General features: G+C 41.0%; 1 protein-coding gene across 2 annotated transcripts in view; it reads right to left on the bottom strand.

The window, feature by feature from the left end:
* Positions 1-8,503: 8,503 nt before the first annotated feature.
* The window catches only part of LARP4 (La ribonucleoprotein 4), a 45,166-nt gene continuing 35,640 nt past the window's right edge, over positions 8,504-18,029 (bottom strand). For both annotated transcript variants that reach the window (XM_083169487.1, XM_083169486.1), the window contains exons 13-16: positions 16,475-16,633; positions 14,556-14,689; positions 13,256-13,418; positions 8,504-11,998 (exon numbers count right to left, since the gene is read on the bottom strand). In XM_083169487.1, the coding sequence (XP_083025613.1) occupies positions 11,654-11,998; positions 13,256-13,418; positions 14,556-14,689; positions 16,475-16,633 (801 nt within the window). In that variant the 3' untranslated portion in view covers positions 8,504-11,653. The remainder of the gene's footprint in view (positions 11,999-13,255; positions 13,419-14,555; positions 14,690-16,474; positions 16,634-18,029) is intronic.

Below are 18,029 nucleotides of genomic sequence, written 5' to 3' on the forward strand. Positions count from 1 at the left end.
ATGAGGCTCTTTATTTTCTCAGATGGTAAAGCTGCCCATTCTTCTTTGCAAAAAGCCTCCAGTTCCTGTAAATTCTTGGGCTGTCTTGCATGAACTGCATGTTTGAGATCTCCCCAGAGTGGCTCAATGATATTGAGGTCAGGAGACTGAGATGGCCACTCCAGAACCTTCACTTTATTCTGCTGTAGCCAATGATAGGTCAACTTGGCCTTGTGTTTTGGATTATTTTAATGGGGATACGGTGGTATTGTCGACCCGACTTAGGTCGACAGTCATTAGTTCGACAGCGTTGGGTCGACAGGCAACAATGTCGACAGGGTTGACTTTTTAACCTGTCTACCTTCTATATGTTCGTATTTTGACCTTGTTGGGATTTTAAATGTCGGTATTTTGACCTTGTTGAAATTTTGACCTTGTTGGGATTTTGACCGTCGGGATTTCATACCGAATCCCCAAAGTTTTGGGGCTGCGCCCCTTTGTCAAGGTGTAGGTGTACCTTTGTTAACAAGACCCCGGAGTGCCAGCCTCATCTCTCTACTATCCACATTACCAGGAAGGGCACCAGGGCGGCTGCCCATATAGAGTGAGTGCCGGGCCGCACAACTTATATATATATATATATCTATATATATCACAATAGGAAGGGGGGTTGTGACCTTGTCCTGCACTTTTTGGATAGCAGGACTACTCCAGGGCCTCGCTGTTAATAAAGGTCCAATGAGAAAGATAGAGAGAAAGATGTAGAGGTGCCCTTAAATGTGTTTCACCAACAACAGATTCATATTTAAAAGATAGAATATATTTAAACAAAATAACTGCTATCAGTAACGATATCCGTGGTGCCAAGAAATTAGTGACCCACGGGTAAACAATGAACAATAACAAATATGCAGTCATTGATGATATTGTCAGATTTGATTGCATATTTAGCCGAGCATTGATAACGATATATTGGGTACACACTGAACACTGGTGGGTGGTATGCTGCTAGGGGAAACTTGATCTGGGAGAGTACATTGTATTCCTCTCACTGAGGTAGATACAGAAGTGGTACCATCTCTCTGGCTAAAGGCACCTGGAAGTGCCTTCTAGTCAGAGCAGTTGAATAGACCTGTACACACTAGATGATATTGTGCATAATGTACACACTGAATTATATCGTGAATGATACCGTCAGTGATGTCAACAAACATGAACGCCTTTAAACATGCTGGTCATTGGCTCCATCGACAAAATTTACCTGCATGTTCAGCAAAATGGGAGCGGGGTGTTGACAATGCGTGGGAGCAGTTTTTCAATACTGTCCACTATAAGTAACTGCTGTTGTAAATGTATGTATTGCAGCATAACCAAACCTATGGTGGTAGATATTTAATCCCACTCCATACTTCTCAACTGTCCCAATTTATGTGGGACTGTCCCGCATCGCACCCGGGGCCTGCCCTACTAACCGATACACAGCATCTATTTACTGGGGGCATTGCCAGCAGCTCTCACAGCGCTGGCCATGCCAGTGTGTTCAATGCAATACCGCAGACTACCTGTGCTAATACCACACATATCTGCCTCAACATGCATTAGTATATTGTATACTACAGTAGCTACTAGCTGTGTTAACCTGCATCTTTTGTTCTACCTGGTTAATAAATCAATCATGGATAAAATTTTCAGTGTTCGTACCAATTTTGCTAAGCTATTTAGGGTAGGTGATTTCCTGGTGTCCAGATCTCCCATGGGGAGCACATACACATGCAGAGATTTGTGCTAAGCAATTTTGGTTAAGCAAAAAAAGGCAGAGTAGTGGTTCAGAATGAGAGATTGTGATCAGTATCTCTCATTCTGTACACACAGATAGATTTGCAGTCACTTGCTAAGCAATTTGACTAAATTTTGTCTGCATGCACTGACTTAGTTAGCAGGATATAATTAATCACTCGGTGCATACACACGGAGAGATCTGTACTTACTTACTAAGCAATCTAGTCAGATTGCTTTGGAAAAAGCAAATACATTGCTCCGTGTGTATGCCCCTTAAGAGTAAAAAAAAAATGAGTGTGTAATTCTTGAGGCTTGGTCCAAAAGCGCTGTTTTATTTTTGTTGTGATTTTGAAAGGGTTGAGTATCCCTTTAAATAGCATCAGGTTGGACCAATACCTGTGGTGTTTGCGCTCAGTCCACCTATTTGTATTGGCTAGCACCTGCACTATTACAATTCAACAACCATACTCAAATAAATATAACAGATAACATACACTATGTTCCTGTTCTTTAGCCATCTTCGTGCGTATCTGGCCTACCTCAGCCATGTATTACTCCATGAGAAAGGGCTGGGGATGTAGATGAAGAAGATGCTTCTCGTGTTAAGGAGCAGAAGACATTCCTTGAATTTTGGGTCTACTTTAGTTCAATTACTTCTATGGGCAGAGCAGTGGCGTAACTATAGCCCCGCAGCCCCCGCTGTGGTGGGGAGTCGCTGAGGGACTGTGGGCACCAGTCTGCGGGGCTATAGTTACTACTAGTATGATTGCGTCTGTGGCCAGGAGCTGGACATACAGTATCGGCAGCGCCACCCGCCCAAGTAAAGTTAAACACCCCTCTGCATGCCGCCGCCACATTCAAGGTCCCACAGCGCAGATCTTCTCCCGGCTCTGTCTCCTCCTGCAGTTCTAATGAAAAAATAATCAGAAAATGGCTGCCCCCATACAGCAGACAGTTTTTTGGGGGATTCTAGATTCGGTGCGGGCCTCCTCTAGCATCCTTAAAAACTGTCTGCTATTAGGGGGCAGCCATTTTGTGGTGGTCATTTTTCATTAGAACTGCAGGAGACGGAGCCGGAAGAAGATCTGCGCTGCGGGACCCTGAATGTGGTGGCGGCAGCATGCGGAGGGGTAAGGGGGGGTGTTTAACTTCACTTGGGAAGGTGGGAGGGCTAGGGGGAGGGGGGGCGGTGCTACCGATATCAGCCAGGGGGCGCAAATATTCTAGTTATGCCACTGGGGCAGAGCAATAGAAGCAGTCCTCATTTGATTATTTAAATGTGTGGTGTATCTGCCAATACTTTGTTTTATTCATGAGTGATATGAAGTATGTATGAAAGAACAACACAGATACAGACACAAAGGGTAGTATTCAATGCCCCTGATTTGCCTCTGTTTTTGACGAATCGTGGTTTTCCGGCGAAGCTGCAATTTTTTTCACTGAAAATTAGATTCGCTGTATTCAACAATTACTGTTTGCTAAAAGCAATGCCGGCCAGTTCTCCATTTCATGCTCACTGCAATTCACTGGTGTAACGCAATGGGGTTTTCACTCTAATTCGCCAAGAGTGTATTCAATGCTAGAATGGAGAACTGCTTTCTCCGTTTTGCATTCGACATCTTTTTTTGGTGAATTGTAATGTGTTCTTTTAAAATAAAGGTTTTCTATTTTTTTTGGGGGGCGTAAAAAAATAATTTTTAAAATTATATGAAGGATCTTGCTGTTTTAAATAACAACCTGCACATAAATATTTTTTCTTGATTTTTTAGTTAATTATTTTTTTTTACATTACATATGCAGGGGGGGGGCGGAGAGCCGTTCATTAATATTCACTGGGTTCCGCTCATTACATATGCAAGGAGCGGGACCAGCTCAGCGCAGACTGCTGCCTGGCTCCCCCAGCCCTCCCTGCAGTGACTACTGGGTGGAAGCACCCCCCCCCCCCCCTACGCAGCGGCCACCCGCCATCATGCCTGCCGCCGCGTGACGGAGGGCTGCGCTGCTGATTACATAACATTTGCAGGGGGGCACCGCTGAACTCACATATATGCTGCAGGGACCCCCTGCCCGCTGGTGGGTGGCATGTACCCTTGTGGCACCATATAAAGGATAATAAAATGGGTAGGGGGTACTCACCCAGGTTGCTGGTCCTCGGTGTGTTGTCAGGCTGTGGATCCACACAGGCAGCGGCCGCAGATGACAGGACAGGCGGCGTATGTAGAAGACGGAGCTCTCCGGTGCCCTCACTGCAGCATCATCTGCGCCCGCCGCCTGTGTGGATCCCCAGCCTGCACCGAGCTCCAGCAAACAAATGTGTGATCCAGTCACACAGGATTTAGTGTTCAATTAAATCTATATTTGTGACTCAGCCCCCTATCTGTAATGATCTGAGTATAATACTTCACAAAGTTCAGGGATGTGCTCCCGCAGACACAGAAATATAAATCTTTTGGTTGAGACAGAAAACGTGTGTCTAGATGTGGTGCACCACAAGAAGAGTAAATACACAATAAAATATAACTTTAATTATTCAATGGTTAAAACGGCGAAATATATATATATATAAAAAAAAACATACGAACATAGACAAACAAGTGATAAAAAGTGCATGTTAAAATAGCACGTGCGGGGATGCCGTGTGTGTAATATATGTCTCTAGCGTACTTAGTAATACTCAGCGCATCATATCTGCTTTTAAGGTCTCTAAGAACAAATCCTGCTCAAACTATAAGGTGTTTGTCCTTAGTAGGATTCAAATTAGTAATTTGCCTTAATAGGATGTCTTTAGGTAACCAAGTTTGTGTACTGGTAACAGTATTATGCAATATTGTGCTCAAGGTGAGAATGTTGCAACCTGCTTAAATTAAACACTCTGTGTTGCTTAGTATCTGAGTTTAGCATGAGCAGGTCCTGCTAAGGCATTAAGGCCCATATACAGCAGAAAATCGCTTATTATGGCCGTTTTGAGTGATTTTAAGCTGAAAATCGCCCAGTGTGTATGGGCCACTGATGGCAGACTAGTGATGATGTGTGCTCCCACATCATCGCTAGCAAAGTCTCACATCTGCTGGTTTTACCAGCATGCCAGCGATGATGGCTGGTTTATACAGCCATCATCGCTGTGTGTGTGTGTGTGTGTGTGTGTGTGTGTATACACCCCTACGGCTGCCGGGCTGAAAGACTATTCACTTTGAGCCCAGCTGCCGCCCCTTCTCCCTCCCACTGCTCTGTATATGCCGCAGGGAGGCAAACCCGCCGACGTCCGCTCTCTATCAGCCCGCCCCCCGGCCACAATACCTCCTGCTCCATATACTTACAGCACACGGAGCAGGGAGGAAAGCCGCCCGCAAGCAGCAGCTCCAGGTCCCCTCGCTGTACGGCAGCTCCCCTTCTTTTCCCCCCTGCTCTGTAAAAGCCATCAGCCACAGAAGCTCCAGCTGCGGCAGCTCTGTGCCCCTGCCCGCAGCAGCAACAATACAACTGGCCACCAATGTTTGTGTACAGGATTTTAGCTGGTAATATATACATTGCTGGCACATGCCAGCAATGTAAACATTACTGGTAGCCTGCCCACCAATGTATATTTATTGGCCGGTAATATATACATTGCTGGCACAATTAATTCACATGCTATAATCTGCCAGAAACGACAAGCAGTTATTAAATTCGCATGTTATTCTGATCCAGACTATTGCTGCAAAATGGTAATCAATGTAAATATAAATCATATAGGTAAGATACATTGCATCTGTGTGGTACGGCCACAACCCCTGTGATCAACTGATGCATGCAGCAATCTCTAGATAACAGGGGCAGTCCAAGCGGTGTTGGTGAGTGCCAAAATGAGCTGAAACTTTCAGACACCACTACAGACCTAGACCTGCGGCATACAAGTAAGTTAGTACATTACAGCCCTTACAAGAGCTAAATACATTTGAGCGCTGATTCAATACAATTAATAGGACACACACGGGAGTGACCCACACGGCTGGTACTGCCAACATGCGCGTTTCGCTTCCTCAGGTCCAGCAACACAGGGTGAGTACTCTCCTCCTCCTGCCCACACCAGAAAATGCAGGGACTTTTCTGGTGTGAAAGGGGCCAACCAGAGAATGCCCCGTCCATATTCTGGGGTGGGTCCCTGCATTTTCTGGTGTGAAAGGGGTATAAAGTCAAATACTGAACAGAGACAGAATAGATTAAAAGTAAGTTGGCTTTACTTCAAAATAAACATGAACAGTACATTTTTATTTATTTACAGTGTCTTACAGTATATAGCGCAGAGGATTGTTGCACTTTACAAGTGTAAATAGTGATAGAACAAACTGGGTAACAACAGACAGACTTGGAGGTAAGAGGGCCCTGCTGCAAGCTTACAAGCACATAATAGTTAAACATTTAAACAGCTTGATTTGTTCACAAGCAAATATATTTTCAGTGTCCACCATTTTCCATGAAAGAACATTGAGGCAGTATTCAATGCGGTCGGCGAGGGGGTTTGTATGGCAAGGATGGCTTTCTCTTGCGAGACGCTGCATTTTGTGGTGAGCCCCTCCGTTTTAATGGACAGACTCACCATTTCCACCTTACCTCAGGGAACAGGCGAGGTGGAAACAGCAAGTGAAGAGAGTTGAATACTGTGATGGCGAATAATCAGAACTTCTCTGTTGATGACTCGCCGTCAGAGTATTGAATATACCCCATAGTATGTGTATTATAATATTTCCGTATAAGATGCTGCTAATAAACCAGATTTTACCATAAGACATACATGTTTCTTTAGAAATATTGGTTACACTAATGTCAGATACTCCATAGGTAGCCTAATGCTATTGCAAATAAAAGTCAGACTAGAGTTCCTTAGTTTCCTTGCATAAAGACATCCGCTAAACACGTACAATAATATCGTTATGTCCAGGTACAGTGCAGCTTCATATGCCCAATAATGGATGCCCTCTTGATTTTTAGCATTGGTATTATACTGGACCAGGTAACGTGCTGTACGAGGGTATAAAATGTCAGAGGCCTTCACTGGAATGTAGAGGTAGGGTTTGATGATTTTCCAAAAACATTCCAGAGGCAAGTAGTGATGAAGAAATACCAGCCACTTCTAACTGGTTTCTCAGTTAATCAACAATTTTCTCAAATGGTTGTCTGCCTCATTAAAAAAAAAAACCTTTTAAACCCTTCCAAATTACACCTGCAGGGGGTGAAGTTACTTCTACCAATCTTCTGCCGTCTCTCCAATGATTAAAACACGGAACTCAAATTACATAACATTTCTCTTCAATTGATTCAGAAAACAAAAAGAGAAAGAAAAAACTATTTCCAGACAGATCAAATCTGTCCTACTATTCCTATACATGTCCATGCTAAGAATTGAGTCCTAAGATGTGGTTAAAGGACTAAATTCTTAGCATGGAAATGTATAGGAATAGTAGGACAGATTCGATCTATGTCTGGAAATAGGTTTTTCTTTTTTAAGGAGGGGTATATATATATATACTGATTCCCCAGAGTCTCTCCACACCCTGACAAGTATACTCAACGGATCGAAACGTGTTGGTGGGAGGAGAGAGGAGAGCTGCCGGGCTGTACTTTTTCACCAGAGTTTTCAGGGATGCCTGAGGAATTCCATTATTCCATCATGCTTGTTTAGTCTGCAAAAACTTTGTGGACTACAACAAAGTGTGAGTCAGCTTTGGCCATTTCTGTTTTTACTGTTTGTTCACTTTTAATCAATTAAAAACAGACTTGCACCATATATTGTTTTTTTTTTTTTTTTTTTGTATGTACTCTGTCTATCCTGGAAAGTGAAGGAGATAAAAAAATCTATGGTGACAAAATTGTTAAAACCATGCCTACCTTGTCTGCCTCCGCAGTGGACACAACCTTTCCGGTACGGTTCTAATTTTTAATTTACAAAATTTAAAAGTATATCCACTTACATAAAAGGTATCACACCATTGTGGGATTGTGGTCTCTCTTGGCTTGAGCCATTTCCTACAAGGTGGAATACTCGTGAAGGGTCATAACGGTGACGTAACCGCCCCATGAGACACGCTGGGAGTCTACCCCATCAAGACTATAATTAACGGTACGGTACCAATAATAATACCTCAGGAGCATTCCCACCGTATAATTTTCATTGTTAAACAATATTACACTATATGTATTTTTTCCCTTATGTTTTGGGTTTAAAATATCCCTAGAGGAATAAGAGGACTTTAAACAGCGCCAGGCACCGCATTGGCAAATCTTTAGTGTATCATCCAGATATAGTCTACTATATCCAAAATACCAGTATCTAAAAATATTCTGAAAACCAAAATATATTTAGAGCAATAAAGATAGTAACACCTTTGCTTTCTGATGGTTCAATGTACAAACCTTGTTTCAGCCACAAAATCATTCAAAGCAGTGTATAAACTTCTACATGCGTTTAGACTGGGGAACAAAAATGCAGAAGCACATAAAAAAACCTGAAATTCAAAATACTTCCAGCCCCAAGCATTTCGGATATATTAGAATAAACCTCTACGTGAAGTAAACAATGGCTGTTTTTACACTATTTTTTTCTAGATGTGTCCCTGTCTTTTCACTGGCTGCAGCCCCATTTTTGCTGGGAAATGGTTCTGCTTTCAGGGATTTGGTATCAGCTGCCTGAGGCAGATGAAAGCAAATCCTAGATAGAGGCTTATTGACATTGCAGGAAATGAATGGTTCTAAACAAATGACAACAGACTTTACCCTTTGAATCAGCTTTATTCTTCTAAATCTGTTATTTCAATATTTTATAGCACCTTGGCAATGTCCAGAATAGAATACAAATACATGTATACATTTAAAGCATGAACCCTATTTCACGATTTTGAAATCAGATAATGATTACCTGGAACACTGGGTGAAAAAAAAAAAAAATGGTTTATTTGGTCTTAAAAGACCCATATATATATATGTAGAATTAACAAAACGCCAAGGCAAGGTAGAATTACCAAGTAAAATAATGTAGTTACAGATGATTTCAGAGTACAGTTCAGGTTTAAAACAAAGAAAAATATATAAGTGCCAGAAAGTCTGTTTGAATAGTTTTAGGTAAACAAAGATCATGTTCCAGATTCAAGACACGCGCATGTTGCTTATGCCTCGATAGCCCATATTTAAATAAAAAGCTGACAACTCTATGGTACCATAGCAAAAGGAAGCCCTGACAACTCTATATATGTGAAATCAATAAGCTGTATTAAGGACAATGCAGAATAAAAGGCAAGGGGGGGGGGGGGGAAAAGGGAGGGGGAAAAAAAAAAAAGAGGGAAAAAAAAAAAAAAAGGGAGGGGGAAAAAAAAAAACCCCACACAACATATAGCAAATAAACCAGAAGCAATAATCTGTTTCTAGTGCAGCTTCCAGAGAGGGTTTATAGATGTATATGCTTGGACAGCGAAGTGGATGTGTCACTGGATAATTCATATTCAACAAATGTATTCAATGTATTTCACTTTACGCAGAGCATGTCTTGTGACAGCACAAAACAGGAATGTTATACCACGCCATTTCGATGTACATTATACGCTTTGACTTTTTTTTTGCAGTGTAATGTAAAATGTATTATTAGTCGTAAAATGATACAATACAGAAAAGATGAATTATGTCATTTTTTTGGAACATAACGTAAGGCCTATGCAAAAGACAGCTACAACGCAAAAGACAACACCCCAAAAATTACTCTTTTTTTTTGCAACATGCTAATTAAAGACCTAACAGATTATGATTGCTGTGAATAAAGCTACAGTATTTGGAGCTGCAAGCAGGAATTTGTAAATATTGATTAAAAAGGAACGCTTTTCTAAGTTACAGATCACCTAAAACAGATGTAGTAACGGCATAATTTGCTATCTGAAGATTGCCTGAGAAAATATATATATACGTGGAGAATATGATTGGAGTTAGCAGCCAGCCTAACTTAAGGCTTTGTGCTTTTCATGCAACATACTGCATTTGTAGTTTATACACAATCTAGATATTTTCACAGCCTTAACTATACTTTTATAACCCAGATTAAAAAATAATAATTCTACAACGGCAACAAAAATAATCTAGCACAGAAAATTCAAATAAATACATGGAGATCCTTATGTAGCGCTTGTACCAGAAAAGCCTCTCACATTTGATTGGCGTTTCTGTACATGAGCATTAAGTCTAAAGAAAAATGCTATATACAAACACAAACCTTCCTTTCAAATTTCACATATCCACTTACATTGTAGTATTTCTGCAATTCACAATCAGTGATAAATTATTTTACATCTACAACAAGGAAGAAAAAAAACAATACTCAAGTCCTATTTTAAAAAAAAAAAAAAAAAAAAAAGGTATGGGTTAAAAGCACTGTATCTACATGTTCAGCTATAGTTTAGAACATGAGATAAAAAAAGGGTAGAACATCTGTGCCAAGATGAACACAGAATAGGCCCAACATTGTAGTAATATAGCACAATTACAGTGCTCACTATACAAGTCTTATTAAAGTACTAGCGTCTAAGGGATCCTGCTACACAAATTTAGCAGTGAATGGTGCAATTAAAATAGGACAGAGTCTAAGAAAATGACACCGATTGATATGCAACCAGTTTAAAGCAAAAAAAAAAAAAAATATATATTTTTTAGGAAGCCCTTAAAACGAAATAATTTACTGAAAAGACAAATGGAAACTGAGTAGGAAAACTTTAAAACACGTTATAGAAGGAAAGAAACTTTAATCTTACTGTAAAACTAAACTGTGATGACTTCTACCAAAGAAAGGCTGTATTCTTTCACATATAGCTAGTCATTTTATTTTAAGGATATATATATCTCAATACAAAAAAAACCTGAAAATAAATTGTTACTGTTGTATCACAGAGGAAACCAGTTGCATCAATATTCAACTGTATGCGCCACCGGTGAAGCATAAATTCACCAAGCGTTCCAATGTGAGTCACATAAACTTATGTCAGTTATGCATAGCCCTTTCGTAAGATGATATACATATACATAGGCTGTGTGTACAGATGAACACAGCTATGAACATGAAGCCATGCATTCATTTTTTTGGGAGGGAGGGAGGGGGGCGGCGTGGAAAGAAATATGAAAAAAAAAAAAAAAAAAAGCCTGATTACCAAATCACATGCCTGTTATAGCTAAGCCTTTTGCTATCTTGCAAATATATGCTGACTTGATAGATTAAAAGCTTTGAAAGAAATTTTAGTAAGGTCAAAAGACAAACTAAATTTCAAGCTAATAGACATTACAGAATAGCTGTACATTCAGTTTTATAATGCGTGACAAAAACAGCAACTGGCCACAGTTACTTAACACATTGACCACACTGCATCCATGATTTTTCACTTCAAGGCCAAAATGGCATACATATACTACCAGCAAAGCCTTAAATAGATTTAAAAAAAAAAAAAAAAAAAAGTAATTTTAAATTTCTATATTTTTTTTAACATTTTTTTTTAATTTTTAACATCTATTTTTCAAAAATATTTTCTCTTACCCTCTTCAACAGAGGGCACTCTAGGTTTATGTCACAACCCTGAAACTGATATAACAGGTAACTTCTGCAACTTAAAATGTTTAAGAAAAATATCCCCCCCTCAGGTATTTTCCCCAACCCACGAAGAAAAAACAAAAACAAAGAAAAAAACAACCTACTGATTATATGCTTTTTTAAATCACTCCTGGAACTCATTACCACCTCAACCTATATATCTCTGAGATGAATTCTGAATTTCCATTACGGTCACTTTATACAAATTGATCAACAAAACTGATGATCATTTTTAACCAAGTCCTTTTATTCTGTAGATTCAATCAGTCCAGTTTGTAGGTTAAAGTCCAAAAAAAATAAAGTTTACTTTGGTGATCTTGGTGGCACATATTGCTCCTTGCCATTGCGCCGCATTGCTCCCTGAGGTGAAGATCTGCGTCCAAACTGTCGCCTCTGTTCCCTGATTTTTCCTGCACCACCTCCACCACCTCGGGGGGTTCCATTGCCGCGGTGCCCAGGAGAATCTTTTACTTTTCCTTCAACCTTCTCATGAGTCTTTTCAAAACTCTTTTCTGGAACAGAACTTTCTTCATTTTTGGCAGGTGGTGCTATATTTGAACGAAGCTCACGAAGTGGTTGTACTGGAACTGGTGCTGGCTCCTTGGGAGGTTTTTGACATACTTCAGCGTAACTTAATTTACGTGGTTCCTTGAAAAAATAAAAATCATTGCGGTCAACAGAAATGGATACATGGTTTCTAAACGATAGACAAATTATTATTTTCACCCATTTTCTCATGTATAGATGAGACACTACTTTTTGAAGCAAACTGGGGACAAACTTTTTGTTAAATAATAAACTATTTTAAATTAAGACCTATCCTGTCTCCTTCTGTGACCTTGGAAATTAAGAGAAGGTCATGGATTAAAACAGGTAAAATTAGCATCAGTTTTGGAACAGGATTTCTGGAAACAGGATCTTGCGAATTTAATTGTAACATTAAGGTTGAGTTTCTTGTGTTTAGGTAAAGCACAACATACGTTGCAGCTAAAACACTACAATATTCAGAGTTGAAGATTGGTCATTTGGAATTTACAGTGATGCTTCTGAATTGTTATTCTTCATGTGAACATTACTATCATTGATACATTTCCATTTCTTGTGCTCTTTACCATCATTTGTGACTGTAGAACAGGGGTAGCCAACTTCAGTCCTTGAGAGCTACCAACAGTTAACATTTTCCAGGTCTCCTCACAAATTCACAAGTAAAGTATTTAGCTCCACCTGTGGATCTTTTAAAATGTGTCAGTAATGAGTGCACCTGTGCACATGTGATGTGAGCTGGAAAATGTGACCTGTTGGTAGCTCTCGAGGACTGGAGTTGGCTACCCCTGCAGTTAAAAGGTCTTTTTGATCTAGTAGAGGTTGAGAATACCTTATCCGAAAAGCTCGGGACCACAAGCGTTTTGGATAAGGGATTTTGGATAACCCCCACCCCCCAATATTTACCTGGTCCCCTGGTGGTACCCCGATGGTCCCCCAGTGGCCTTCAGGATCCTCTTCAGCTGCATCTCCAGTCCTAGAGGTGCATTGCGCAAGCTAGTCACCAGCGCGCACTCATGCAATGCACCACCCCTGGGACTGGAGATGCTGCTGAAGAGGATCCTGCAGGCCGCTGTGAACATCGGGGGACAAGGTAAGTAGGAAAAAAAAACAACAACCCTGAATATTCCGAAACAAATTCAGAATATTTTGGTTTTTCGAATACACAGATAAGGGAGACCCGACCTGTAATAGATTGCAATCTTAGGTGAAGAGCATATTTCAGGGACTTTGGGAAATGCTCAAGAGAATGTAAAATTAAAAATATGAGGACCAAATAACCAATAGCGTCCGGATACACTTCTCCATGGTAAATTATGTGGGGGGAAAAAAGTGGTAGCTTTGAAAAAGCTTTTAACATACCTGTATATTTTGAGTAGGTGACATATTTGTCATTGGTGCAGTGGTGGTAGATTTCAGTGGTTTTGTGGAAGTAGCATTGCACACTGGTAACACTGATCCGGTCTGACTTGCTACGTCTTTGTGACAAGAAATTTCTGTAGGTTTCTTCTCATTGACGGGATTGCTAAAAAAAAAAAAAAAGAAAATAAAGCAGACATGAGTCAAGCTTCAAAAACTTCATTAGGTTAAAAATTACAGTTCTTCCTATAACTGGATCGGATGTCTCTGTTGATACCTTCCCCGACAGCATTGAACAGGGTTTCCTGGCAGAACGAGCCCGACATCTCTAGCTGTCGGGCTCGTTCTGCCGAGAACAGCCGGGAAGTGACGAGCTGCCGGCTGCAGCTCGTCACTTCCCGGCCGCAACTCGCGGCCACGCGCCCTTCTCGTCCCGCTGCAGGCGGGACATTGAATCCCGCCTGCATGTTCTCGGTCGAGCTGACCGAGAACGGGACTGGGTCACGGCAGGCGAGCAAGCTCGTCTGCCGTGACCCGAAGATTGAATACCCCCCTAAGTCTTAAGCTGATCAATTGTCAGATTGGGCTGGTTGGAACAAAATCCTGGTAATGGATGAGAGCAAATGACAGTTGACCATTTGCTTTGAAATGCTGGAAAACTGCCAAAAACTGTCATTCAGATATTACCAGAATTTGCATCCAACCAGCCCAATCGATCTGTAGATGTATGGCCAGCTTTAGCCTTGATGTCATTTATAGCCAAATTAATTTAGAAGTAACATTCACTTGAGTTAGACAATGTAGCTTAAAAATGACCCTGACAAATTTTTTAAATGGAGACACAAATGGTCTCTAATGTGGGATGATATCTGGGATCATCTCCGCATTAATTTTTACACTTATGGAATAGCCATGACCTGCACTGGACGTCAATGAGGTGTATCAGTGTTAGGCAACCTATGAAGCTACACCATCCAGCTGGAGGGCCGACGGTCACCTAACCCTGATCTACACCAACTTGTATAAAGCTATCTCTAACAAGTTTCATATGGATTTCATCTGAACACAAAGAACGCATGCCAGGCTTAACCTACAGATCACTCAACTGTTACCGAGACTTGCCATACAAAGTTCTAGCTAACCGGTCATTTAAGACCAAGCTAAAACAAGCATTCAATCTATGCAACACATAAATATGAAATCCATACAATGCAGAAAGACAATTCTGGTTAATACAGGTAGCTCCTTATCAAATAGGTAGACTCATTCAACACCATCATGCACAGCTGTCCAATAGGATTACCTAGGTAAGGGTGGGGGCGGCGTGAAGTCTTCTGTAGTTTGGCGGACAGCACTCACAACGGGCTGCTGCACTGTGGTTTTTGTGGGTTCTTCCTGAGCGGGTGTAGACAAATTTGGAAGCAATTCCTTATTCTCCTGAAAGATAGGATCTGTTACCATGCAACGCAGAACATAATATAAAACAATGAAACATACTAAAGGAAGAAGAAAAAAAAAAAAGGTGATTGAATGGCCCTGTGCAAGCAAAATGATGTGCTCCTGCAGCAGACATGCTCATGAAGGTATAAAATAGGTAGAGGGGGACTACTTAGAGCATTTGCGAACATAATGGCTTGCTTATAAGTTTGATAAGGGATCATATGCAGCTCAACTGGAGGTATGCAAAGCATAGTAGATGTCAGGAAGGTCCATTATTCCACTGTATCTGGTCATTATTATGTGGAAGAAGAATGGTCATTACAGGAACGCACCTTGCTCTGGAAGACCCCAAAACTGCAACCCATGGAGTGTTAACCAGAGAGCTGCGAAAGAACAGGGGTCACCTTATGCATTGAAGTTCCAAATGGCCACTAATGTGTGTTTTGACAAGTACCCTTCATAGAGCAGCCCATGCACTAACATTTTGGTTAAGCAGCTGCTCAAACTTCTAAATCACAAAGAAAAAAGCCCAGGGTAACGAAGTAAAGAACGCCAAAACTGTACAGTGAAACAATGGTGAAGTCATCATTTACACTTTTTGGATCAGATGGAAGTCTTTGGCGATTGCCGTGGGGAAAGTCTGATCCAGAGTCTGCAGTACCTACAGTAAAGCATGTAAGTTGTAGAGTTATGCTGCAGGGCTGTACCAGTTGGTTTGGCATGGGTCCACTAGTTGTAATGCATGGTAACATAGAACCGTTTCCTCCCTACATTGTGTCAGTTCTACGGATGACAATGCCACCTATCATGGTGGACTGGTATACAGAAAATGTGATTCCCCAGATGGACTGGCCAGCTCGTAATCCAGATCTTAACTCCACTGAGAACCTCTGGGACAAAGTGGAGCAACCAGTGTGTTCTAGGCAGACTCTACCTTCTTCAGTGTCACCGGTCACTGTACTTAAGCAAAACATACCACCAGCTGTTGCCCCGGAACTTGTGGACAGTTTGCCATAAAGGATGACTGCTGCTGGACATGCAAAGTACTGACCTCAATAAAATCTTATTTAACTACTTGCTGCCAGTGTCCAATTACTTGGCTAAATAGTGTATATGCAACTCAAAATGTGATTGTTCTACCAGAGATATAGGCTTAAACTGTACATAGAAACCAATATTTCTACGCCAAAGGCTGCAAATCAAATTTGGTCATACACATGCGACCGAAGCAGACAAATCTGGCCATTTGGTGTATGCAATCTGAACACAGAGGTCTTTAGGTTAATCCTTGAGTAGCCAAATCGGACTAAAAGTCATTTTGGCCTTCCATTGCTCAGAAAGAATGGTGTGTGTATATAGGCAGTCTTAGTTAGCCTCAGTTGCAACAAATTTCTCATATGAACTATTGGCGTTCTACACAATAAAATAAACTGTGGTGACTAGATTAAGTAGGAATGCTTTACACATGATTACACTGATAACAAATCGGATAAAAAGTTTCAAGTTCTAATATGGAGACAGATTTACCTTTTATTCATATTCAATCTAGTGTCCATGCATAATTTTCTTTTAATAATGTATTTACAAAGTATCAAAATTAGAAAACTGGATTTAACATATATTCCCAGCTTTGAAATGCCTTCAGTTACTATTACTTAACTTCATTAAAGGTCATAGACTTACACTAAAAAGGGACCAAGATAACAAATTGACTAATTGAATATTCAGGTTTGTGGCATACACTTATAAAATCCAAAATCAGATGAAAAATTTTAAACTCACTTTCTCTTTGCAAATTCCCTTGACAACATCAGCCATCCTGCTTTCAAGTACAGGCTCCCCAGGTGTGCTCGCTATACTGCCGGGTAGGGGAGGGAAATTAGTTGCAAGCAAGTCAAACTTTGGTGTCGGTGCAACTTCTTCCGTTGCAAACAGTAGCCGCTGAAACAGAAAGAGTAAATCCACATGAAGTCACAGCTATGTGTATTATCTGAAAGGATGGAAAAAAAAAAGTAGAAAAGGTTCACAGCCCTCAGATCTCATAATCTTACGATCATTGAGAAGACCAAACAACCGAAGTCTGAGTAGAAGAAGAATAAGATCAGAAAAAGTGAGAAGGAATATGGAGGAATAGAAAAAGTATGAAGAGTAGATCAGACTTCTGGATGCTAGGCCTGTTCCCTCTAAGCGCGATACTTAATCATCATTGGGCCAGAAAATACAGTAAAAAAAACTAAACACACAATTTGACTGAGATTACTTTTGCAGCAAGCAACAACCACTAAACTATGATCCTCAAGAATGACATTCACTTAACAGGTATAGGCCTAATGCTGCCCATACACGTATTAGATATTGCATGCTTTCCTTCGATTTCGACTACATCTGTTCGATAAATAAAATGATTGTATGCACATTGATGCGCAGGCCCACCGGTCGAATCTTGCGTCTCATGGTCGTATTTTCTGCACATAATATTTACGTGCCGTCGAATTCTGTTTTGTTGGCATTCGATTTTTCTAACTACGATATTCGATTGCTGAAGATTTCTGGTCACTTCCTGGCCACTCCTCTTCCACCCATATGACTGGAGGGGACGCTAGAAGCACACTGCTAGGCTCCCAAACAGCGGAAAGTGTAGGCAGGCAACACCACTGGCCACTAATGATTATTATGCTGTTTAACCACCACCGCCCGCCATTATTCTGCTCTACTGGCACACTGCCCAAAATGCTGCCACATTGCAAGCTGCCGGCTGCACTGTCTGCCATTATGCTGCCCTACTGCCCACCATTACACACCATTATGCTGCTGCACTCTGCATACCATTATTTTACCGCACTGCAAGCTGCTGGCCGTGCCCTGTCCATCATTATGCTGCCCCACTGCCAACCATTATATTGCCCACCATTATGCTGCCCCATTGCACATCATTATTTTGCCTCACTGACCACCATTAAGTCGCAGCACCTTGCAAGTCAATGTATTATCAAAAACATTTCACCAAATTCACAGCAGTAACTACAAAACAAAATTTAATTTGACAATAATGCAACTTGTCCCATGTTTATGTATTGTCTTTTTTTTCTGCAGATATCACGAGTCATGATTTTTATGTGGCTTTATCAGCCTGTACTGGAAGCAGAAGAGGGAGGCTGCCTTTAACCGCCTGGTGGAGTACTCCAAGCCAACCTACTTAGCTGCCTTGGTGACCTGGGTGCGCAAGAAAATTGTAAAGTAATTAAATGTATTTTAATCCGATGGTTTCGTCCTACCATGCCACAGCTCCCATCCCATTAATGGCCTTGCAGGTTTCAGGGATGAAGTGTCCCAAAGC

This window comes from Crinia signifera, chromosome 2 (assembly GCF_055691185.1).
Source record: "Crinia signifera chromosome 2, ASM5569118v1, whole genome shotgun sequence".
NCBI lineage: Eukaryota > Metazoa > Chordata > Amphibia > Anura > Myobatrachidae > Crinia > Crinia signifera.